At 37.2% G+C, this 26934-nt stretch overlaps 1 protein-coding gene across 3 annotated transcripts in view; it reads right to left on the bottom strand.

Moving 5' to 3' along the window:
• Positions 1-26934, bottom strand: part of MYO16 (myosin XVI) — a 412120-nt gene that overhangs the window by 259680 nt on the left and 125506 nt on the right. For all 3 annotated transcript variants that reach the window (XM_055802518.1, XM_055802516.1, XM_055802517.1), the window contains exons 3-4: positions 22469-22539; positions 18373-18516 (exon numbers count right to left, since the gene is read on the bottom strand). In XM_055802518.1, coding sequence (XP_055658493.1) covers positions 18373-18516; positions 22469-22539 — 215 coding nt within the window. The remainder of the gene's footprint in view (positions 1-18372; positions 18517-22468; positions 22540-26934) is intronic.

The following is a 26934-nucleotide window of genomic DNA, read 5'->3' on the forward strand; positions in this document are numbered from 1 at the left end:
TTATCATTCTCTGGTCTTCATTCCAAAAAATAATTTTTCCCAACTTCCTGTATTCTCATAATTTTAATGAACATCCTTCTTCCCAAGAAATGCAATATCAGTAATCTTGCAACATTTATTTTAATTCAACAATTACTTCCCACCTTTTAACATTTTCAAAAAACGTTAATTACTGTGCTTTAAAAGTTTGCAACATATCATGGTTTCTAATGAGTCATTTGAAATGAAGGCAAGTGTGATTTGATAAACTCTGATTTTTACATAGCTGAAGATGCAGCTGTTATTCAGAAATCATATAAAAAGACACTTTTTTCCTGTGCTTTCATATTCCAGCTTTTACACACTTTTCTCAACATCCTTCTAGCCTTTTGTCCTTGCAGACAGCAATCACATCTTGCTCAAGCTCATTACCAAAAGCAAACAATAACCCCAAAACTACATTCCACTTCCCACTATCTTTCAATTCACATCTAAGTCCTACACTTCACTACACATCCCAGTATCATTATATTACATTGCTCCACACTAAACTGAATTAACAACTTTTTGCACAGTCTAATTATCCTAGATTTGGGAAGTCAATGTTTTTCTCCACTTTTCCTACCTTAATTGAAGGGTCTTCAAACCATTTGCAAACATGAGCCTTTTACTGGTCCTCATGTCACCTCATTTATTACCTCCACTAACCCTGCACTGCTATAATTTACCTAAACCATTGGTTTTCAATATATAGGCTAGGTTTCAGCAGTTTTCTTTTCAATTACTTTACACATCAGTCTTTATGATGGCATACCAAGATAAGTTGCCCTTGAATTTTTTTATAAATTGTATCAGTGCTGCATTATCCTCTACTAGCTCTCTCAGAAATTCAAGAATTCATGAAGATTCATTTGATGATGCTTTTTTTCATAGGTTCATGCTCCCAAACCCTTCTAAATTATGCATTAGAAACTATGCCACAGTGATATTTCATTCCAATGTTTCCCAAATGAAAACACACAAAAAGCCATACAGACTGAGGGGGGAGGCTGTTGGTTTGGGGTTGCTTGTTTGGTTTTTTTTTTAGCATTGCAAGACAGTTCTATCCAAACAAATAACAAGGTATCAACTTACCTGAAAGAATACTCCTATCTCTCATTTGTTTGTTGTTTGGTTTTGGTTTTGGTTTTATTTTTCCAAAGACAGAAGCTGACAAGATTACTCTAAAGTCTGGGAATCACATCTACCATCTTTGTCATAGTTTACTAGAAATTTGAAGATGCTGCAAGGTTCAGTTTCTGTGACATACTCATTTTCCTTAGGATCAAGAAAAGGGTGATGGTGAAAGATCTCAAAAGATACCTCAAAAGTTGTATGTTTCTGGCTTAATATGGTTGTTCTGAATAACATGATTAATTATGGAAAGAAGTTTAGAGAAAGAAGACACTGAAATAGTCTTATCTGTGTTGAACATTTTATAGTTTTCAGGAGTGACTAAATAAAAGGACAAATACAACCTTTCCTTACTACTGGGAGAGTGGGGTGATATAGATCTGGGTAGGTAAATGTCCCCGTAAGAGGAAACAGAGTATACACTTATGTCCTGCTCCATTAGATCTAACACCAACGGCACACTGAAAATTACTGCAAACAAGTTGTTCAGCCCACTAAGCTGCCAAAACCACTTCTTTCATTGCAGACTTCCCTTTTCTAGACTTCAAGAGAAACAGCAATATGCATTCTCTAGCAATTTACAGCTGGCTGACCTTCATGATAGGTTGATAGTAGTGCCCCAGTAAGTACAAACATTACACAATGCTACTCTAAGTCTTCCACATTTCCAGGTTACTGTTATAACCATCAGACACTGACCTCCAAAATGTTCTTGTCGAGCACCTCATCCATAAAAAAATTTTGAGCATACACCCCCAATATATGTACATTTGTTTGTAAATTATACACATGTACCACTGTACTAATATAATACATACATTATAAAACATACACACAAAAAGAAATTAAACAATGATGAAATAAAGATGAAATAAGGCATGTTTTAAAATATTTTTTTATTAATGGTACAAAAATAATTTGCTTTATTATTATTAATACTAATATTTTTAACGAGAACAATGTGATTGAATATGTTTTGTTATCCTTTACATTTTTTGGTTTAACACTTTGTGATACAGTGATTCAAAGGTCTGGTTCTAAGCTCAGTTCATTACAGTACTTGGTTTTTATGTCTGTCATAGCTCACAAATATATTTATAGATCCAAATGGAAGAAGTGCATCACTGGTAGTGCTTACTAAACCATGTTATTGATTTTTCAACCCCATCTATAAATTAAACAAAGGCTTTTTATTGAAATTTGGCTAGGAAATGTCCATCTTTCCTGATGTCCATCACTTGCTTTTACAAACTAATGTGAAGTTGTTGCATTTTTACTTTTAACAAATGGGTTCAAAAGCAACCGAAACTCTTTGTCTCGAACCTTTTAAAACAGGTTAGGAAATTCTGTTTCCAAGTTTTTTCAATGTACAGATATCAGAGACTTTATAGGTGACATGTCATTTTTGGCAACAAAATCATATAACAATGGAAATACTTACAAATATCTCTTTTCAAAATGCTCTCCCCATCACATGAGTTTCTCTTGAAAAGCAGATACTTTCCAGTGGTTTCCCATTGTTAAACCATCACCTTTACTTTGAAAGGACAGATTAATTGTTGCTGCTTTTTTTTTCCCCAAATCTGCTACATAGCACACTAGTGACAGTGACATTTCACTACAGAAAATGTTAGCAAATTTGCAAAATTTGTCTTTTAAAACAAAACTCAGAATTCATCTGTAAGTTCAACAGCTCTTTTAAGTGCTTTGCCACAAGATAACCAGTGAATGTGCAGTACAAGGCAATTTCACAGTCATTCCCCATCTCATTACAAAGTATTGTGAAGAATAAATTATTTAAAGGTCTTGTTTTTTATAAAATTGACCAAACTGATGACATCCTGTAGCACTTTGTGCACTTCTGGGTCCAATAGCCTGGCTGCAATAGCTTGCTTATGAATGACGCAGCGAGTGAATTTCAGGTGTAGTGCAAGCTCTGTAATTTTACCCCAGAATTCATTTGTACTCCAGTCACAGCAGCTGCTCCATTAATGGTTACACTAGCACAGTTTTTCCATAAAACATCGTTTCTATTAAAAAGTCCTTGACTGTTGAGATTGTATCTCCTTTGGCACGTATTTCTTTTAGTGGCTCATAAGAAAGTATTTTTTCATGTATTTTGTTACCGAAACAGAATATAGGAAATCACAGAATGACAGAATGGTTGGGATTGGAAGGGACCTCTGGAGATCTTCTAGTTAAACCCCTTGCTACAGCAGGTTCTTCTAGAGCAGGCTGCAGAGTTGCATCCAGGTGGGTTTTGAATGTCTCCACAGGAGACTCCAAAGCCTCTCTGGGCAGCCTGTTCCAGGGCTTTGTCACCCTCAAGGTAACGAAGGTCTTCCTCATATTCAGGTGGAACTTTTTGTGTTGCCATTGGTGCCCGTTACCCCTTGTCCTGTCACAGGGCACCACTGAAAAAAGCCTGGCACCATCCTCTTGACACTTGCCCTGAAGATATTTATATGTATTGAAAAAATCCCCTCTCAGTCTTCTCCAAGCCAGGCCCAGCTCTCTCAGCCTTTCCTCATAAGGGAGATGCTCCAGACCTCGAATCATTTTCACAGCCCTCCACTGCACCCTCTCCAGTAGTTTCCTGTCTCTCTTCAACTGGGAAGCCCAGAACTGGACACAGCACTCCAGGTGCAGCTTCACCAGGGCAGAGAAGAGGGGCAGGATCACCTACCTCAACCTGCCGGTCACGCTCCTCCTGATGCACCCCAGGATCCCACTGACAACATTCCTATATCCCTCCCAAGCAGCCTACCCCTTTTTCCACATCCCATAAACTTCCTTCTTCTGATTGAGATTTGCCAGAAGCTCCTTGCTCATCCATGCAGGTCTCCTATCCCCTTTGCTTGATTTCTTATCATAGGGATGCACCGATCTTCAGTTTGGAGGAAGTGATGCTTGAATATCAGCCAGCTCTCCTGGACTCCCCTACCCTCTAGAGCCCTAACCCATGGGATTCCTCCAAGTAGGTCCTTGAAGAGTCCAAAGTTAGAACCCTTAAGTCCAGGGATGCAATCCTATTTGTTGCCCTGCTTCCTCCACACAGAATCCTGAACTCCACTGTCTCATGGTCAAATACCATAAGCGGAGACATGGACTTGTTAGAAACACCTGTACTTCCAGCCAAGTGCATAGCAAACCACCCACATTGTGTAATTCATCCTAATACTTGTTTCTTCAAATTTTCAGTGATGTTTTCTACGTGTCTTCCAACTGTATTTGCTAACAAAGGACTGCATTTCATTTTGTCAACGTACTATTTTTCATTTATTATTTCAGCCATTTTTATGGCAGCAGGAAGAACAAGTGTGTTCCCACTAGTATGTGGCTTTTTGTCTCACTATTAAGCCTCAGAAGAGGCTTCTGAAGATTTATCGTTAAGTTTAGTGAAATTTTGTAAAATACCATATTGAGTATTGCATGACTTCAAACATCACTAATTAGATCTGAACAGATTGGCAGTGATTTTGCCTGGTAATGATGAAAGCTCATACTAGGACTAGGAGAAGTGTTTGCTCTGCCATTTTGCTGTTCTTTTGTGCTGTCATTATCAGCCTTATTATCTTGGATCTGCATTTTCTCTTCAGGAATCTTTTTAAGCTACTTGTCCATTTTGTAAGGGTTAGTTTAGTTAAAACTAGATAACACAACCTGTAAATCCATGTAACCAGACATACACAAACTGCAATACATTGCAATACGCTGCAAGCAGATGAACAAGTGAGAGCACCACTACCAACAACTCTGCATTGTGGAGCACCCACTCTTTCCCCAGGACACCTCGTCTACTGTTCGTAACATGGGACCCTCTGACCTATGGATAGAATGACGGTGCCAGCATCAATATGTATGTTACATATTAGTAAGGCTTCAATTTTTTTTAAGACAAAAAATAAATAAAAATAGAAGTTCTCATACCCCCAATGAATCATCTTGCACACCTCCTAGGGTGTGCATCCACTTTGAAGACCACTGCACTAGACCACACAAATTCAAATTTTCTCATTTCCAAAAATTTCTTGTTTATATAGCTCCTGGCAAAACCTGGAAGACAGAGAGAATGACGAACTCAACAGGAACTGTTAAATAAGTTCAAGCAAATGTCTCCAAAAAATTGTCTTATAGCACTTTTATTTTCTTTTTGTAATTCTTCTATTTCCCTGATTAATCAAGCTTCTTCACTGGCATATTTTTCGTATATCAGCCTTTTCATATCCCTCATTAAGATAATATTCAGGTTTATGAACCAGTCTGCAGTTTCACTTACAAATACTGCTGAGGCACACAATTAATTACAGATCTAAATACCATTTTGAATTTAGTACCAGTGATCATACATGTGATTTTTTTTGTGGCCTTGGGGCTTCTTTTCTTGAGGAATAAAAGCCTTTTCTTAATTTTTTTCCCATTGATTTCACACTACTTGCCTGTTATGCAATTTGTTTTTCAAAGATCTGAAAATAGTATGTTTAAAAAAAATTCAAATACTTTAAAACACTACAAAAATATTTCAATACTTTAAAAACACTAATGTTTTCCGTGTAGTTAATATGTCTAACTACTCTTTCTGAAATATCTTCTTCCATGAACTTTTCTCCTGCCTTTTTTCATATTGTAGAAATTTACCCATAATCTGACAGGCATCAAATATGCACCACGTAACTGTATTTGCTGTTGTTCACAAAAGTATAATATCCTCCGTATGTGACTTTATTATTTTAAGCACACAACCAGGATAATTACATCTACACAGCCCTCTGAACAGATGTCGTGTAGGAATATAATACTAGAATGGATCTCCTGAGACATTACTTTAATAATGCAGGTAAACACATAACATATAATCCCATTCACAACTTTAAGATCAATATTAAGGCCAGTTAGGGTTTTTTCTTTGTCCTCTATTACTCCTTCATGGAACGTTGTTTTCCAACCTATGTCTATATCGCCTAACATTCAGAAAAGCTAGTTTAACTTCTGTCTTAAATTTATTCCTGGACATTTTATAATCATCTGTTTTCATGCCAGTAGTAACTTCAGGCTTTTATAGCTCTTTTTACCTCCTCCTCTATCCTGATATATTTACAAAATTTTTATACCCTCTCTGTTTTGATCTTTGTTTTCCTTTTTTTTTAAAGTTAAACATACACTTTTAAGCTCCTTCTCATAAGGTAAGCTTTCTATTCTCCTGTTTATCTTTGGAATTTTCTTTGGTACAATTTACCATCCTCAAACCCAGCTGTGTATAGTTGATTGCACGCTGTCATTCCTTGTCAGTGGCATTAACACTTTTCCCCTTTTACTGGAAACATCTTAATTCTGACAAATCCAAGAATTTCTTTTCCCTGCTGGCAGCTACATGTTTTAGCGTATAATCACCTTACAATTGACTAAAGCTCTGAGGTCCTTTTCCTTGTTTCCGACTGATTATTCCTGAGTGTATCACAGAAATGCCTGTTATTCATAGCTCAGAACATGACCTTGTACTTTGTACACTTAAATTTCAACCCATTTTTATTACTTAGGTCTTCAAAGATACCCTATTCTTTCTGCATAACATCCTCACCCAAACTGACAAGGCATTGCAGCTTTGCATCAGCATATTTCATTATCATGTCCTATTTTTCTTCCCAAGGCTATCACTGAAAACTCTAAATAAAATAGCATTGTAGGGTCAATCCTAAAGAAACCCCAGTAACTCCCAGGCCCATAGTTTCTTTCTTAATAGCTAGGCTGTTGTCTTCTTGTTACCAAGTTCTTGACTACCAGGCAGCTTTTCACTTCTCTATTTTATCATTTTTCCTTGTATTTCCTAGCTACTCACTAAGAGTGACTCACAGGGTAATTGTGTCACTGATTCAAGCAGAGGCCACCCAGCATAAAGAATGAGTCTCACCTACAAATATCCTGCAGTAGTGGAACATCCCCAAACCATCTTCTTCACAGCACAGAACTATGTTTACTTCAGATCAAAAGCCAGATGTTGATTTCCATTGATTTGTTATTCCTTCATCCTCTTTGTCTGGGGATCAAGATAATTACAGCGAAGCTGACCCAAAATTCCCCATCTTTGTGCCTGTAGTTTACCTCTTGGCATACTTGTCCTGATATGCTCCAGCCAAAAGTGGTGTGTTATTTTTCCCAGCAGGTCTAACTCTCTTTTACCTCCAGGAATTTTAATTTTCTGGAAATGTTCTGATACTAAAGACTTCAAATTACACAAATCTGCTGGTTACTAGCGCTGGTATAAGTCTCCCCCCATGTTTTCCAAAATCAAAATCCAGGTACTTTCTGCCACCACCTGGAGGTGTGTGTGTACACAGTTTTTTTTGCTATAAACCTTGTCTCTTCTTAGACTGATTCCTTGTTCCCACCTGTGAAATATATTAAAGAATAGCCAGGGCCCCAGCTCATAGTCTAGGCTAACAACCTCTTATTTTTACTTACTAAGTTTTACCGGCAACTAAATCTCTTGACTGTTGTTTATGTTCTCTTTCCCCCTTTTTAATAAGGTATATCTTTTAAGTTCTATCTTCTTCTTGTAAATATGCTATATTCTATATAATCTGAAATTAATATAGAGTAGTGTTACTCTTGGCCAGTTCCTGCAGTTCATGATGTTTCTGCTAGCAAGCAGTACTTTGCAAGGTTTTGGCCAGAAAGATTCACGGTTGTCCACAGAGTTCTCAGTGATTTCCAGCCATTCAGTAAGTATTTACAGGCTCGTCAGACAAAATCAGTCTTATGTCTGAAGACAGGTTTTACTTTCTGTGACTACTTCCTGTGTAAAAACACTTTAATGCATTCCATGATTTAGCATTCTTTGTGCTGTGACCTGCAGACTCTATTTCACTGGTTATTTCATCTGTCAATTGAAGTTTCTGATGCTTTTTCTTTTCTCTTCATATTATCCTTATTTCTTTACTAGGCTACCTCATTACTCTCATGATACTTCTCAAAGAGAAAATGCTTTCCGAAGCTGCTGTACCCAGCTAGGCTTAACTCTTCTTGGACCACCTTTGGTGCTACATCACTAGTTGGCGTCATCCTTTTTCCCCAGTGTTAAAAGACTAGTATTTCTCAATTCTCCACTGAGTGTCGCCATCTGGTGTTCGGCAACTTATTAATAACCTTCACCTAGATTAGTTCTATCTTCGCTTAGTCAGCGATGATGAAAGGCTGTAAGCCAGTAGTACATACTTTCTGTAATGTCCCTCTTACACTCATCGCACATCCACCAGCCTCTGCAAACCGCGAGTGAATTCAAATAGATACCCACAGCTTTCACAGAAAAAGCTTTGATTTAAAGTTTCTTACAACTACCAGATATTGATAGCTGCCCCTAGAAGGAGAGAAGAAATATTTTTATTTTAGGCCACAGGTTCCTTTATACTTTAAAAATATTACCTGCTGTCCCCTCCTGACCTCTAACTGCTCTTCATTCTTTCCCCTTTACTGTTTCCTCTTATATTAACTCAAAAGAGGAAGAAGTCATATTGAGCAAAAGTGAGCAGGAGGGCAGAATTACTTTATTTGAGGAAGCAATTGCTTATTCTGCTTTAAATTTTCCTGAAACTATGAAAGATAAAGATCTTTGATTAAATTTTAAAGATAATGACATTTTGATCATTCATCTCTGCTTGCTAATATAGGTTGATGCAGTTGCAAAGAACAAGGGCAAAATAACTATGCCACTGCTGTGTGATTACATGACTTCAGATACATGCCACACCAAGCATATGGGGAAGGGGAAAAGAGACTTACATCCCCATAAGACTTCCTTTCCACTCCCATCAGTAAACCTGTTCCTATAATTTTTTCCAGTAAAACTATACCTGATTCTGGAAAAGTAGGCATCCCATAGAAAATATTAAAAAAATCTGTCAAAAAGTTGAGACTCAACCAGGAAAGGATGAAATAACTAACAGATTCCATAAGTGAAAAAACAGTCACATCTAAAACATTCAACTAATACTAGTACCGAAATCAAATTTGGATCATTGAATACACTCAGGTTTTATCCTGTTAGACAAAATACAGCAGTGCTGGTGGAAGGTTTTAAATAAATGTTTCCAAAAACCTCACACAAAAATAAAATCCTACCAGACTTCATGACCTGAATGCATTAGGGCACTTCATGGCACTAGGACAGATGACTTTCAAGCATACTCAGAAAAAAATCTGAGGATAATGTTCTGCCATCACCAACAGACTAGCACCACACTTAAGTTGCTGAGCTTTTGGATGAGAGCTATGAAATGTTACATAGCACTTCCTTTACTCTGTATTTTGTAAGAGAGTGGAAATGTTGAGATGGCCAAATTTGAACTTGCAAAATCATATTGTATTTAATGGCATATTCTCTGCAATTTTTTCTGTATTCTTTCCTTTATGCAGCATTTTCATAGAATCATTGTTTCAATACAAAGAAAGCTAAATTCCCATAACAGCTCAATTCTACTGATTGTTTGATTTGCACTGAAAATCTAAACAGCTCTTCAGTACTCTGATGAATGAGAAGATTTAGAAATAAAATTGACAATTTGCAAATGTAATGTATTTCTTATCACACTAAGATGAGGACAAGCACAGGCAAATATTAAGAAACTCTGTCCTTCCAAGACAACCTCACATACCTTTGGAGGTCACAAGAATACAGACACAGCTGTACTGCTCCCATATAAATGAGATTTGTGCTTAGCAACCAGTTAGTAGTGTGATAAAAACTGCCTTCACCCACACAGCTAATGCACAATTTCACCAGATTCTCCACCACATGGCCTGTAATGCACAGGCATCAAGCAGAAGCTGAGGAAGCAGAAACCACTATATACCCTTGCAGAACCTTAAACAGTACTTTTCTAGTACCTTGGCTTCTTGTGGAGACTGTGAAATCCACCTTTCATCCCATCTCTTCCCTAGTAAGCTCCACATTCCACATACTCTGGTTTTGCCATGCTGACCTAGAAGACCCAGCACCTCCTAGGAACACCATCTTTGCACCAAAATCCTTCTCAATGTCTCTGGCAACAATTTAAGACCCCAAGAAAATTAGGGCAAAGGAAGACAAAAGTTTCTAGGTAACACAGGCATCCTAGCAATCACAAGAGCTTGAATGAGTATACCACAGACCTACACTTTAAGCAACAGGCCAGGTTACAAAAAGACAGAACAGGAACAGACACAGCTGATAAAGAGATAGCTATGTGGCTTATAAGAAAAAACAGAATTCAAGTCCCAAGCTGGAATGTCAGCACAGGACTTGATCATACTTCACATTTTAACATCATGAACATTTTGGCTAAAATGTTTACGCAGTGTTTTGTGATACTTTTTCACTGTCTTCTACCAAGAATTCTTGTAAGTGTGGTCTAGTTCTCAGTAAGAAGTTGGCCATGTAGTTATTTGATAGGTTCTAAAATTACATCCAGTCAACTTAGTTACAAAATACAGCATAAATGAAATACTGTTTTCAATTTCAGTCCAAAAAGTTGACACTCATGAATTCAAATAAATTAATTGGGTCCAACACTTCTAAAACTAACTCAAAAATCACAGAAACATTAGAGGTGGCCTTTTAATGTTAGGCAAAAAAAATTTCCTTTACTAAGCTCCTCCCACCCCGTCCCCGTCCCCATCTCTCTCTATGAAATAGAAGAGAGATCTGTACTGTGATGTTATCATTTCTGTAAAAGTTATCCTTAGAACTGAGGAAATACTAAGTAATAATATATTAAGGTCTTCCCTTTGAAGGACAAATATTTCAGTCTTATGGAAAGTATCCAGTGTTCTCTATATTCCTCCTATGTGATTTTTAATGTTCCATGAGTGTCATGTCATATGGTTCATTCTCATGGCATAAAGAATTTTGCAGAGGTGGATCAGCAAATTTGGATTACACATACAGTGGATAGTGTTACACTGTTCAAATACTCTAACACCACTCACCTACTGTTTGTAACTGTAAATCTAATGAAAGATTCAAGCATAAGTCCCCTTTTGCACACTGCTGAGCACAGATACAGGTTCTTAAAAAGAAGAGAGAGGGGAAAAAATTCAGCCTCTATTTTTTTTTTAACAATTGTACTTTTAGCCTTCTATGCCAGAATTGCATTTCAAGCTTCAGTTCTAGGTTCCAAAAAGCACATGATGGAACACATTTAATTGGTTGGCAGACAGTAGTTACATTTGGTTTTCCTAGTGAGTAAAAAGAATGTATTAAGAATGTCTTTCTACTCCCCAATTTTCCGTTATCTACATGAAAAAAATCCTGAGAATGTAGTACTGCTCTCTGCCATTCCAGTTAATTAACTGCCATGTTTATTACAGTAACGCCTTCAGGTCGTTGAAAGAATAAATCTCCACCGTGCAAAGTGCTGTACAAACACTAGAACACTGTCTCTGCCTTCGTAGTTTCATTTGACAAGATCGACATTGCAGATGGTGAAAACATTACATTCATGTTGCCCAGTAAAAGGTGCCTCCTGAAGATGATAAAGTGAATTACACTATCAAAATGCATTCTCTCCTGCTTTCTTTTTCTCTGCTGCTCTCAACCTTAGGTCAGTCAACAGCAAAACATTCCATAACTATTTGAGAATGGGGAGGAGCCAAAAGAACCATCCTCCACAACAAAACCAATGATAAATTAAAAAAGAAAACTTGTAACTATCAACTTGTTATGTGTGAGCCCAACAGTACAGCTCAATGATGAATTACCTGTGACATGCTCTGAAATTAAAGTGTAACAGCAAGTCATAAAGAAACTTGTAGTTCATAACACACTCACAGTTATTCTGAGAAAAGGAACTAAACACAGGAGCTCAATATGACTGTGAACCTTTTAATAAGTACCTAAACACCATGTTTCAAAAACAGAGAAAACTATTTTCTCCATTTAATTTTCAAATGCTTTGGTGTGGAGGAACAGAGGAGAAGAGGTGGGGCAGCTAAACAGCTTGACCTCCTTTGCCTTTTTAATGGTCTAGCACTAGCACTGATTTTTAGAGAAGAGAATTTATGATAACAAATAATACTGTCAGACTGAAGAAAAATGAAGAGAAAAAGAAAAAGCAAGGTTCTACAAAACGGTATTTTTACCTATATACCCTACTGTCTGAGTAGCTAAGGTTAATTTACTCAACTGCAACAGTATCAATGTTGCTATATCAGATGGTGGTTTGAAATCGTCCCAAGTGAAAGTTAACCACTCTTACATATCAATTAAAAGCATGTGAAGCTATAAAGCGTCTACTGTGGAGGAAAAACTGGACTGCAAGCAATGGGTACCAGTTTAAAGCTACAGTCATTTAAAGTGATACAGAGTGGACTAAACACTTCTGCAGCTACCAAAGCATGAGCAGTATCCACATACAGGTGCTCGGACATTCCGTAACTGGGGTAGTATTTTCAATGGAACAGAGCACATTGGATATTAAGTTACGAAGCTTAGCTAGTGTTTCAATTCAATATAAAAATAAGTACAGGAAATTAATGTAAAATACAGTGTTGCAATGTGTCCAGGACTGATGGAAAAGAAACACACCCCAATCAGACCGCACTTGCTGTCAGCCTCCCTGGTCCTGAGCCTTCAAAAGGCGATGAGGCAAGACAGAGCAGATATTTCTAATAAATCTGATTGCTTTTCATACTCTATTGAGGATTTCATTTGGGCGTAAGTGTATACAAGCCTATGCATCTTTGCTCTTAAATGAAAGGCACTTCAGCACTCTCTTCAACCTGCTACAGGAGCCTCCTTCATACAACATCTACATATGTTGTACCCTATCCCAAGGGGAAAGTGCCCAACACTGATGCGGTCAGGTAATGACTGATGAATCTGACCTTTACCACCTCATTTGCATATATGGCAACCAGACCTGTATGGATTACTTTTGATCTCTACATTTCTTCATGTTCTAGCTGCTGCCTCGGGGGAAAGTTCTTCATTGGCTGACTGCTTAGCAGCCATAGGATGTATTTCCTGGCTGTACTGCCCAATGCCCTACCCCCTGCTGATGGCTACAAACTGGAGAAGACTTATCTATGTTCCTGGAAAGCTATACCGCTTTGGGTAAAATTCTGAGATGGAAAGAAATAGCTTCAAGCATTTCATTCTGCATTTGTTCCAAAAACAGTGCCCACAATTCCAATAGTCTTCCAACAGGACACAATAGCAGATTATCACTTTACAAACAGCTACAGTCCCCGCTAGCTCTCAGTGAAAAATATTTCAGCTTTGGTCTTTGCTATCTACCAGAGAACAGAAATAATGAGTTACCACAGCTAAACTGATGAATGGCAAGTCACTATCTTCTTTCAGCCAGAGAAACATGAAGGCCATCAAAAGTGGGATAACATCAGAAACTGGGCATGCTTAATTAAGTCTTCATTAAAAGTCCTACATTCCTTTTCTTTTTTTTTTTTTTTTTTTTAATTTTCCCTTCAGGAAACATTTTTAAATAAGTCCTCACTGAGGAAACCTCCAATGGCCTCTACGAGAGTTTTCCAGGAATCAGAATTTGCACAGGTCTCAATTAAAGGACAATGCTGTTACCTTTTAGCTCACATCTTTAAAACAGATAATACAGCATTGTCTATGTTGAAAGAAGAAATCCAGAAGAAATATTTATCTAAAAGCAATTCATAACAGTACATGAAGTGTTATTTTCTCTTCCAGTCAAAAACTGCAGCATAATAGAAGCTGCCTGCAGCTCACATTAGCATTATCCAGGCTCATGCTACACATTAGACATGGCCCATGAAACACTCTAACCTCAAGGCAAAGTAATTCCTAATATCAAATGCTCACACAAAGACAGTTCAGAGTTGTGAAAAAATACTTCCCGACAAACTCAATTTCCATCTTCACTTTGTCAAATGTTATTAAAGATAGCATTAATGTCATGGTTCAAAAACTATTGCTTTCCTAAGAACATTTCCTTTTCTCTGCCACAACACACTTATTTATTATTCCCACTCCAGAAGAAAGAGCATGAAGTGATTATTTAAGTAGTCAAGGAAATTCTGTCTTTAAAAGTGCTGACCACCTAAAATGTGGGCAAATTTATCATAATTTATTGCAAATAGTATAGACAATTCAAATACTACCTGCAAAAATCCACATGAATATACCCCTGCTTACTGAAACTTTAATATATGAGATGACCTACTTACCCCAAGTTATCAGAAGATACTTAGAACCTTCAGAAAAGACAGCTTGTCATAAAAAGGGACTAAATCAAACAACATTCAATGATGGGGGCTGAAAAAGTATTTTGGATATAACCCTGGCTAGAAATACTTAATGAGTTTTTATTAGATTGGGCTTCTTGCAAAAACAGGCAGGGAAAATTTTAGAAGAGCCCTGTATAACCCCAGCTGCTCCTGTTAATGTCAACAACAGCACAGCATTCAGTACTTCTGAAAATTCCCTACATAAGTTTCCCACAATACAAGGGTCTTTATAGATAAGCTTCTCTGTTCTAATTTGTGTATCATTTTAGGAGTACACACAGAATCTAAAGGATACACAGGCTTCAAAAGTATATAGATTGAACAGATCGAGGTAATACAAGAGATAAATTATCACCTTCTGGAAATTTTATCCTTTGTTTGCCAAGAGTAGTGACAATGTTTAGAAGGGAATACTCCTACCAAATGTATCTGATGATGGTGGTTAGGTAAGCAGTATTATTTTAAGCACTAAGAACAGTCACTCAGACTTATACACATTGCATTGTACATTTACTGGACCTAATTATAATTGTAATAGAAAAGATGAGGAAACAACATTCCAAGCATGACAAAGGCTGTATCTCTACTACTAAATCAAATGGAGCTGGGAAAAATCTGGGTGCTGAAGCCAGCTAGCATGGAAGAGAGCTTGTTTAGTCCAGTAAAGTCTCTTAGCCTGTACAATGTAACAGCTGAATACAAACTGGTACCTGGGACTTGCCAGCCTCAAAACCTGGTGCCTGGGACTTTCCAGCTTCAAAACCATGCTGGTGAATTGTCTGGAAGGAATCTAGATGGCACATGCCAAAAACAAGCCAGAGGATATTCTAACAGTTTGCTAGTACAGATTATTGCTGTCCAGCACCCAGGAAGACACCTGCACACCTCTTTTTGGTTTTCTAGAGCAGGCATAACCTCAGAGTCCAGCAGAATCCTAAGAGATTACCAAAGAAGATCTGGTACAGATCAATGTTAAAACCAAAATTACAGATTGGAAGAAGTAACCACAGGACAGAGTGAAAGCAATTCCAGGTCCCAAACACAGGTTTTGGTGAAGCCCATGCCATTTACAGAAGGTCAGACAGTAGCCACAGTACTTTCAGCTACAGGGCATTATATTCTAGCTAGCATAGTCATTAACTCAAAATCATACTACTGCAACTCCCTATGCTGCAGATAAGATTATCCCCTCTACTACTGAAAACTATTTGCTTGTGGTGCCACTCTAACTGAATACAGCACACTCATCTATTCCATGAAGTCAACATGATAGTTTTGATGTGTTAAATTCTAAATGCAATGAGTCATAAGTAATTAAAAAACAAAACAAAACAAAAAAAAAAAACACAAAACAACTGAGAAAAACTTTGTTTCATTACAGTTGTCATAGTAATTCAAAAGCACAACACACATTTATGAGGCACACAACATTTTTGGGGAAGAATCTCTCCATTCAGAAATTCTTCCTTATTTGGTGTGATGGAACTGAAGTCTATACAGGGAAACCTTCAACAGTTACCTGTTCCGATTTCAAATAAAGGTTGAAACTTAGGAATTTAGAACTGAGATGCAGAGAAGAAAGGTATCGCTAATTCTGAACTGAATATAAATTTTATTTTTAATTTATTTTCCAATTTAGTATCAGATATTTTTATCCTGTTTTCTATAACATGAACTATATGTGCTAGAAGGAAGAACATCTGTGTATTTCAGAAAAAGCTCACATGTAACCAAGAATGCCTGAAACAGTAGTTCTAAGGTGTAAACTACCACATTAATCTCTGTGGATGCTATTTAATCTGCTGATTATGCTTTAGCATTAGCAATTAGGCACCAGAGCATTCCTAAGAAAGTAAGTTCATTGTGAAATCTAACAGTCTAGTGAAACACACTTCCGGGAGAAGACAGACATTGATCTGACTTTTCTCTAGAAGAGGAGACATTTGGACTCAAGTTCTCAAAAGCCCAAGAGGGCTCTTATCAGTATCACACTGGTTAAAAGCCTCCCTATCACTGACCTAGTGTAGATCTACAGATCCAGAACAGTGTTCCCAGCTATTACATTCAAGCAGAGATAGATATTTCCCCACCAGATGATCATGAGTGATAATGGAGTGAGTTCTGCAAGGGGGATACAAAGATGATGAAGGGACTGGAACATCTGTCATACAAGGAGAGGTTGAGTGAACTGGGACTCTTCAGCCTTGAGAAGGAAGGGAAGGCTTAGGTGGGTCTTACCAATGTGTGTAAATACCCAACAGGGGGAGTAAAGAAGATGGAGCAAGAATCTTCTCAGTGGTGCTCAGTGAAAGTACGAAAGAAAATAGCCACAAACTGAAATACAGGAAAACTTTATTTTCTGGGCAGGTTGCCCAGCAAGTTTGTGGACTTTCATGGTGCTGGATAAGCTGCTGTAGCTGTCCTGGTTTCAGCTGGGATAGAATTAGTTTTCTTAGTAGCTAGTACAGTGCTGTGGCTCGGCTCTGATGTGACAACAATGTTTGATAGGACACTGATGTTTTCAGTTGTTGCTGGGTAATATTTATACTAGCTCAAGGATTTTTCAGTTCCTTGGGCCCTGCCAGCAGAAGGGCTGGAGGGGCACGGGACATTGGGAGGGGTCACAGCCAGGGCAGCTGACCTGAACTAGCAAAAGAGGTATTCCACACCATATGACATCATGCTGAGTATATAAACTGGGGGAAGAAGAAGGAAGGGGGGGACATCCAACATTATGGCGTTTATCTTCCCAAGTAGCCATTACATGTGATGGAGTCTGGCTTTCATGGGGATGGCTGAACAGCTGCCTGCCAGTGGGAAGTGGTGTTTTGCTTTGCTTGCCTGTGCAGTTTTTGCTTTACTTATTAAACTGTATTTATCTCAACCCACAAGTTTTCTCACTTTTACTGTTCTGATTCTCTCCCCCATCCCTCTGGGTGAGGGGCAGTGAGCAAGTGGCTGTGTGGTGCTTGGTTGCCAGATGAGGTTAAACCACAACACTGGCTCTGATCTCAGCAGGGGGATTGGACTAGAAAATCTCTGGAAGTGATTTCATTAAAGTAATTATCAAGTATACAGTCTTTAAAAAAAATTTTACCTTATTTTACCTGTAACATTGAAATACCATTATAACTATGCTATACTTAATATAAGCTGTATTATAAAAATATAAGCCATAATATAATATCAGCTATAAGAAATGCTGATCTACTTGCAATGACATATTAAACCAGAAATTTTAAAATTGTACAACTGTATTAGAAAACCGCAAGTCAGATTAGGAACTCTTTCTGAACTACTGTTCTAAAGAGCAATATAAAACAAACTGGGAGAAAGAACTGCATTAATATAATGGTGTAAAAGTAGAGGCTGTGATCCTAAGAATGGAGGCACAACATGAACAAAGCTCTACAAAAGCTTTGTTCTCTACAAAGGCCGAATGCCATATCTATTACTATATTAGGTAAACTCTATTCCAAAAAGTCAAAGTTGTTTAGATAAATATTAAATTGGTCTCATTTTAACCTTGTCCAAAAACACTTCTTAATGAATACAGAGCAATTTAGTGAATACTTGCTATATATATATGTATATATATATAAAATATTGACTGCAAACTCAACCAGAAAGTTGAAACAGTTTTAAAACAGAAAGTGCCAAGAAGAAGAGAAAAGAAATTTTCCACATATCCCTTTTGGGACTGAGTGCTTTTTAGATACAAGCTCCTGACCACAGGGAAGAGGTAAAAGATAGTTGACATTGACATTTATATTCTATTCTCACTGAAGGCCTAAAAATGCCTTCTAAAAATCCTGAGCATTAAAATAATGCCAAGAAACACACACACATAATATATGTTTTCACTGATATGATTAGTAGTAATATATTGCATTCATGCAGTAGTTTCAGACCTTACGGTGTTACATTCTGTTTCTTTTTCAAGTACGCAGTGCATTGGAATGCTTTACTTACTAGTAGCAGTAGCAGGACAATATCAGGATTATCACAGGCACAGGCTACATGCATTGATGTCCAAAAATCCTCATCTTGATGATTTACATTTACACCTCTGTCAATTAGAATTTCTGCAGCAAATGCATTATCATAACGGGCACACTAGAAGAAAGAAAAGCAGATTAGGGATGGTGTTTTACTCAGTGTACAACTAAACTTATTACATACAATTTTTGCTCCATTTAACATTTAAATTGAGCAGATGACTCACTGTAGTTAAACTGCTGTGTTTGTATGGACCAACTGCTGATGAATCTATAGAAACAGTTTTGTGAAGACTACAAATTCCATGTGCATGACTCACAGAATCCCTTATTCCCTGCAAAAAAGCACTATATGAAATCTCCTGAAATCTACAGTAAAGATGAAGCTTACTTTCTGTGCAATATTGTCATTCCAAATCAGTACACAGGCATCAGTGCATAATGATCATGAGTAGTGGCATCTAAGTATATGTACACCCACATGTACATATGTCCACATACACATGAACTTCCACTTTTGATGCAGTTCATAGCAATAATCATGTCTCTCCATACCCACTCCTACTTCCAATTCATTAACTATACTGATTCCTATTCAAGTCTTTCTGACAGATAAATACTCTGCATATTAAGGGTGTGTTGGGGGTAGGGGCAGGGGGTGTTGCACACTTGTGTGTGTTTCTATACTTTGAGGATGGAAGTCATTAATTTTGGCATAGAAGAAGAAACTGGCTTAGCTATTGTTTTGAGCTTACTCCCCTGTCATATCTGTGACTTTTTATGGGTGCACTTATGTATAATACTTTGAAAGACAGTCAGGGTACCTAAGTCAAGACCATAACTCTGGCCTAACAGACAATCTCAGTAACTCTTTAGAGAAGGATCCTCTCTCTTTCCCCATTGGAGAGAGGTTACAGGGAGCCTGATTTTCTGCATTAGACACTTAGATGCTTTGAATACAATCCTTAATATCTGTGCCTCTTCCAATATTTAAAGTTGTATAATATCTCCCTCTCCCAGAAAGCACACATATACACTGAGAGGACAAATATAGTGAAAACTGCAGATAATTTGCAAGAGATGGTTAAGTAATTATGTTGTTATGTCTTTATTGCATATGGAACCACACGATGTCATCCAGTTTGCTGATCTGTATTAATTTGACATGGAAGCCAGGACACTGGAGGAAAAGGGGAAGAAGGAAAAGAGCTTAACTGGATTCCGCTGTAAAGTCACGACATAGCTGAAATATCCAATTGAATGTAGGAGTTGCATGTACTACTGTGATCATAAATACAGATAACTGAGAAGATGAAAATTAAACTCTATCAGGCTAAAAAGCAGTCCTGCTTTAAATGATTTCTAAGCATACTGACCATTAACTTATAGAACAGAAAGGAAGTTCTGATGTATTTCCTTTAGCTTGTAACTTATCTGACAGCTCTAGAAACATAAGTTTTGGTTTGTTGCATCAGTATTATTCATTGTAGCAATAGTATAACTTACACTGAGCTGTTCAATGTTCGAATTTTAACAAATCAGATATAAGACATTTCGTAATGCAGACCAACATAATCTTATACTGATCACACTTTCAAGGCATTGTTAAGCAAAAAATTTTCTAGAGAGCTTCCATACAAAACAAATGACAGATGCCACTGAGCTATTTTTTGTATTAATAATATAGAGCCTTTTGTGATTAGTTACTAGCCTGAAAACAGCTTAGATTTGTAGCAGCAATTTAATTGCCACTGCTCCTTGATTCTTGTTTAATGGTTTTTGTGAAGCAATTGGGCAATCTCAGTCAAAGTTCCAGGAGAAAACTGGCACTCATATATTTTGTTACTAGGGTGGGTTGGGTGACTGCCTGCATGAATTGATATGACACTATGTGCTTCCCACGGAATGGGGAACTCAGGCAAGCACTCTTCTTCTGTACTTCTCTCATGGAATATAATGAGAGTTCATTGAATACCTTTGAAGCTCCCACGGCTTCCCTGAGATTCAACCACATTGTGATACTGTCTAGAGAGATAGCAACAGAATATTTATGAAGTGGCACATTCGATATCTTATTTTTTTTTTAGAAAAAACATATTTTGGAAGTTAACAGAAATGGAGAAAGAAAAATTAATTACATAATGAATCAGATTTTAAGTAAAATGTGAAGAGATATATATATATTTCATTCATTATGGAATAAAACCAATTATTTTGCAACTGGAAAGAATAAACACTGATTAGGCTCCTTTTGGAGAAAGCAGCTTACATGGAATTATAGTGGTAAAACTAGCACTTAGAATGCCTCTGAGTGGGCTTTAAAAATACAATAAAGATGCATGCTAAATTACTATTTTCAGCTCTTGCAAGAAAATAAACTTGGCTTATCTCTTTCCCTGTATCATGACTCTCCTTTCCTGTCTGTACTGATCCCAAATAAGGGTCAAATCCAATTGTCATTGGAATCAAAACTATCTCATGTTTTCCTGTAAATGAATTATGAGTACTTACAAGTAACCCTGACTAAACTGAAGCAGTAGGTTATACACAGTTGTCTATTGCAAATTTCTTACGGTAGCAAGCTTTCCCGCCTTTTGAGGCATATGTGTGCCTGTGAAGCAGCAGGCACCAGTGGAGAGAGAATGATTGTGACAGTGAATTAGGGTGTGATGCAGAAGATCACAAAACCTAAAAAGGCACAGTTCAACCACAGATTTTATCTGCAGTTAAAAAGTCTGCATCAGCTGAAATAGACAAAGCAATATAAAATCCCTAAAAATGGTTTTTTCTTTCTTATATTTTTAAATGCCAGTGATATAGATGTCACGTTAGCCACACTGAAGATAAAGATTGTCTTCTAGGGCTTTCAGCACAGGATAAGATTTGGGATGCCTCAATTTTGGGAATCCCAAAGGTAACATTTCATAAGGGATGCATCTTTTAAAAGTGATTGAGCACCTTTGCAGCAGGCAAATAGTTGGAGGAGAGAAAAGAGAACTTAAATCTTCTCTATTCCAACTCACTAATACACCCTCCCCTTACCTAGACCTTTATTTCCCAAAGTCCTTGGTAAGCAGCATGGCCATGGAAGACGGAAAATTCAGATTAATTACATAAGGGAAACACTACATCCTGCAAAAGCACAGTTGCAGGGGTGCTAGAGTACAGAACTATTATAGGATCCCTTTTTCGTCAAGAAATTGTTCTGCTTTGTGTACATACTATGAGAAACTTAATCCAACTGTTCTAAAATGAAACACTCTGTCAACAGACTTTTAAGTAGATCTGTTATACCCTTACATTTGAGACATCACATTTATTTTAGCAGCGCTGTGCAACAAAGTTGGATGCAAATATCTTAAATATCTTAAAATCATTTCACATTAAATAGAAAGCATGTCTGCAACTGAAGCATCGCAGACCAAAATAAAGCATAAGACTTAGGAATTTATGATGAGTTTTGCCATTGGCTTCAGCAAAGTCAACATTTTACCTCTGAATTATTTCCCTTCTATCTGCCTCAGTCTTTCCTCCACATGCCCTTACATCTTGCTTCTCCTTCGGTCATTGTATACAAACTGTTTTCCTTTTATATTCCCATTACTTAATCGAAATTGTTATGCAAACAATGATAAACTAAATGCAGATGATGTGTTAAATATCCCCATGTAGGAAACTGGTGCAAGAAAATATGCACAAAAACAAAAGGAAAAATGCTACATCACAGTGCTTTTCATACAGGACCTGTGAATCTCTGAACCATATGATTCTGTCTTTGGAATCAAGCAATATTTCCTTTGTTCTTTCTTACTCCACAGACAATTTATAAATAAAACTTCATTCTGCTTTGTTAGTTACCATACCTGTGACACGATCCATCCTTCCATAAGCAATTTGAAAACAACCATTTATTACACACGCATAGCTGGATGGAATCACAACCACCGTGGAGGGCAGTGCAGATAAAAATTATTGCTAAGCCTTTCTCTCTGTTAATATGCCAAATCTGCTACTCAGTATCCCACCATATTTATCCACAGTCACTAACACTAATCTTCAATCACTCTTACCAGATGGAGCAAGGAGCCTCCTGAGGAAACAAGCATATGAGGGTCGGCACCATCCTTCAACAGACGTAGCACTGAAATATCAAAGAAAAGAGGAACAAGAATTAATGCAGCAATATACCTAATTCTGAGCTGTTAACAGGCTGATTCTTCATCATCTTCATTAAGAGATTTAATAATATATGCAAACCTCTCAGATAACATTTGCAAAACTATCATGTCAGCGTTTCCCATCTCATCTATTTTAATGGCTAAGCCTGGAAGCAAAGGACCTTTGCTAATGATGTTAAATATGAACAGTACCAAGGACTTCTCAAGCGAAGAAATGAGCATGTCAGTTCTGTGCTTAGGAGTGGGGAGGGAAGAGCTGGAGGAAAGACCCTGTCTCAAGGTCACAGTCACCTGATTAGTTCATTTGTGAGCAAAATCACAGTCAACTGGTTTTATTTTACTTTGTAGAGTTCCCATGAGACTCGTTGGCTTTTTCAGTAAATAATTGAAACTAGTGTTCATAACTTATATCACTTGAAATTAATCATCATACTAAAGCTAAAGGATCTGCACTCAATTTAACCTTTCCAGTGCATTGTCAGATTACTGACGCAGCACAATTCTTAAAGTGGTATTAGGAGTCAAACTCCACTCCCTGTTACATGTATCAAACCCCTCTGAAATGAAAGTAGGCTTATAAACACAAGCAAAACCACAAGCCTTCATATTGGTGCTCACTCAATTGTGAAAATTCAGCACTTTCCCCCCATGATCTTGATTGCCTTTATAACCTTTTTACTCAGAATCAAAGCATTGACTAACTCATGCTGCCAGTGTTCATTCCTGGAACAGAATTGTACAGTGATAATGCCAGACTTTATCAGGGGAATCCACATCTGCATTGCAACCCTGTCTTCACCAAACTGGTATGTAGAACCCTTTTAAAAGGCCTCCCTCCAGGAGAGTAACTGCCAATAATGTTTCCTGTGTCGGAAGGAACACAGGTGGTTCTGCCTTCCTCATCTGGAAATTCCTGTTTTAAATCCTAGTTAAGATTCCGGGAAGGAGTTGTGCAAAGGTCTGCAAAGGGATTTTAAGCTCTGAGTACCCCAGAAATCTGTTCTACTGCAGTGTCTGTCCTATAGGAGGGCCATAAATTTGTCTCAAGGCTCTTCTAACTTCAGTGAATCTCTCAAGAGACCCATGTACACGATCTCCCTTTTATCCATGCATTTTTTGTACGTATTTTCTTTTTCTCTAGAATATCTTGCTACTCCATTTTCACTATACATTTTAACTTCCTACAACAGTCAAACATCCGGTTGACCTATTTGAAAGGCATCAGTGTCCTTTTCAAATATTGTCAGTTTCTGATTATTTTTTTTTTTTTAATTTTCTGAATGTGTTGAATGACTTTTGACCAGGTACCCTGGAAGAATTCAGCCTAAGAAAGTCTGAATTTGGCTAAATGGTTGCAAGACTGTAAAATTAATGTGAAAGACTTGTTGCCATCATTACTAAATACCTCACACAGAGTAAACTCACTGGTATATTGGACAAATATTTATATAAGTTATACAAATCCATTTAATATTTTGCTCTTTTTTAAACTTTGAAAATCAAACATCAACCCAAACCATTGTATAAATTCATACTTCATGAATAGTTCCATGGTATCTATGTCTCCTCACCAAAGGTTTTGCTTCATTTAATTCACTTAACTGTAAAGGACTTTTATGTTCTGGCATATGCCACCTTTAAAGTTAACTACTACCAGAAGTCACTGTTGTCCCCAGCACATCTGCCAAAAGTAGAAGTGGAACATTAAGTAACATGGAATAAATGGGTTGTACAACAACTGCCAAGCAAGATGAAAAGCACTGAAGCAGTGTGAGGGTGGAGAAATATTTACAGATTTTCATAACCTTGGGAAAAATGGATGAATGACAAAAAGCGAAGTATTTCATTCTGCTCTCAGATCCACAAATACAATACTAAAGTACACAATTGTCCTTATCTAGAGAGAGACCATTAAAAATAAAGGTTCAGAACTAAGTTCCTTCCTTTAATACCTAAATTGCTGACCACATATGGAGATGCTTCCTGTACCTCAGGTTTTAGTAAGTAAAGACTTTATTGTAAATCCTCCCTCCTTAAATATGTGTGCAACTACATCATCCTCAAAAGTTAATATTTCCAATGTTCTTATGTTACGTCCTTTCTTTAGCAGGCCAGAAAACACTAATTCTGTATCACAGAAGCTTTTTTAAGGCTCTGAAAGTAACTCCATTCTGTCAAGCCCATCAGGATTTCACCTTGAAAAAATCAACAGTCCAAGTTGTCCCACTTCATCCATCCCTGCTTTTTGGGGAGAGGGGCAGGAAATCCACCCATTTCAATATCTCAGACATTTAATATAGTGGTTTTATGTAGCATTCTTTCTTATGAACTCTCTATGTAGGTTAAAAATCTGAATCATGGCTTGGTTCACCTTCAATGATAGTCTTATTTATGAATATGGGAATTAAGGCACATAGTCCTTAAAAGTGTGATTTGCAAAAGTAATTAAACTGCCATAATTCTGTTCCTAAGGAGGCTTTAACTGATGATGTCAGTGAGAGTATATAATTCCTTGAAGATGCCATCTTTATGGTGCATTCTCACAGACTGCACTGCTGCCAAAAGGGGGAAGGCATTTATCCACTGCATGGCCCACTCTTCCATTGTGCCAGCTCTCCCCATCTATGAAGTTGCACATTCAGTTGGACCAGTTTTGGTTTTTGTTTTGGTTTTTTTCTTTTTTCTCTCTCCTGGCAGGATTAGTTTTCAGCCGCATCAATGTGGTTGACTGCATAGCTACATAAGCACCAGCACAGAGGATACAAATGCACACATGTGGAAGCAGAGCAAGAACAATGTGTTTTGGTGGCAGAAGTCTTACATTGAGTAAGGCTGATAATGGAATAACATCCTCAGTTTGTGTTTCTACAAGATGAGATGAGATGATTAAGGAGTCAGCCAAAAGGATCTGTTGTCTTCCCCCATTCACAAAAGGATTTACACATCATTTACCTCTGGATACTTCTCATCCAGAAACTGAGTCTAATTGGACAAAATAACACCAGCAAAAATAAAATGCAGAGTTTCTTGTTGGGCCATTGAGATTAACTCAATCATTAAGAGTCTTGGGATCACCAAAACTGCCTTTTAGGTAGGTCCTTCTAAGCAGATAGAGGACGAAGACATGTTTTTTGGCAGGAGCAGGACACATGGGAAGGTCAGAGTGTTGAGAAACAGCAGTTCTAAAACCATTCCACAAGAATTTAATCTGGAGCCTAAAACAATAACCAAGTAACAGAAAGAGCCTGTGGCTACTTGAGTAAAGAAAATACATGCAATTTATTGAATCTCTTCCTTCCATCAAACCCTCAAAGACTTGGTTCATTATAGAGAAGCTATGCAACATGAAGTAATGCCTTTCCAGATCGATTTAGCAACACCTTGCTGTAGAAACCAAAAAATTACAGACCATTTCTATATCCGAGATTGAAATTCATATGAATGAATGGTTTTGCCTTGCTTTTTTTCACCCCAGCTGAAACACAGACCAAGATTAGAGCATAAAGAATACATAAACTGTGATCTTAAAGTAGAATACTGAGTAATTATAACTATAAAAATATTATCATAACAAACAAAAAAATACGGTACTGGATAAAAGCTCAGTAGGTCTTTTCTTTGTCTGGTTTATGTTTCCTTATTATTGTAGGTAGCTTGATCAGTGCCTCAGGAAATGCACGTTAAAAAAGACTACCAGGGCAAGATATGCAAACTATCCTTTCAACTGGGCAAGAGTCTTTGTTCTGAGTCAGAATTACATGCTACATTCCTCTGTATAAAAGACAAGCAAAAAACATTCCTCCTTCCTTGAATTCATCCCCACACAATAAAAAACCACAACAAAAAAGAGAACACAATAAAACACCATAAAAAAAGAAAATCAAGAAAAGAAGATCACAGAAGCAAAATCCCCCTCTGTCCTATACAACTAATTTAGGTCATTCACTTAAGACTTTACTAGTCAGTAGGAAAACCTTCACCTTATGTTCATCTTTTCCTTTCGATAGAACTACTCCAGTTACTGCTAGCAATTTGTAATGACTTAGCCTAATGAGGAAAGAAAGTTATGGATAACTATATTCCAGAAATGCTATACATCTCTTGATTAATGTGGTTTTTAAGGAAGTTTTCACAAGACCTTGTTTTAAAACTTGTTTTATTTATAATATTGCATGGAAAAGAAGGAAAAGATGAAAGATGAGACTGAAAACAGTCTTTAAGAGAGGAAACTGACATTTACTTTAAAAAACCCTGAAAGTAAAATTTTCAGTAAACCCTCAAGGCCTTTCTTTGTGTATATAAACAGGTCCATCCATCCCATGATGTCTTTTAGATTATCAAAATTATCAGCTACTTAA

Source organism: Falco peregrinus, chromosome 4 (genome assembly GCF_023634155.1).
Source record: "Falco peregrinus isolate bFalPer1 chromosome 4, bFalPer1.pri, whole genome shotgun sequence".
Taxonomy (NCBI): domain Eukaryota; kingdom Metazoa; phylum Chordata; class Aves; order Falconiformes; family Falconidae; genus Falco; species Falco peregrinus.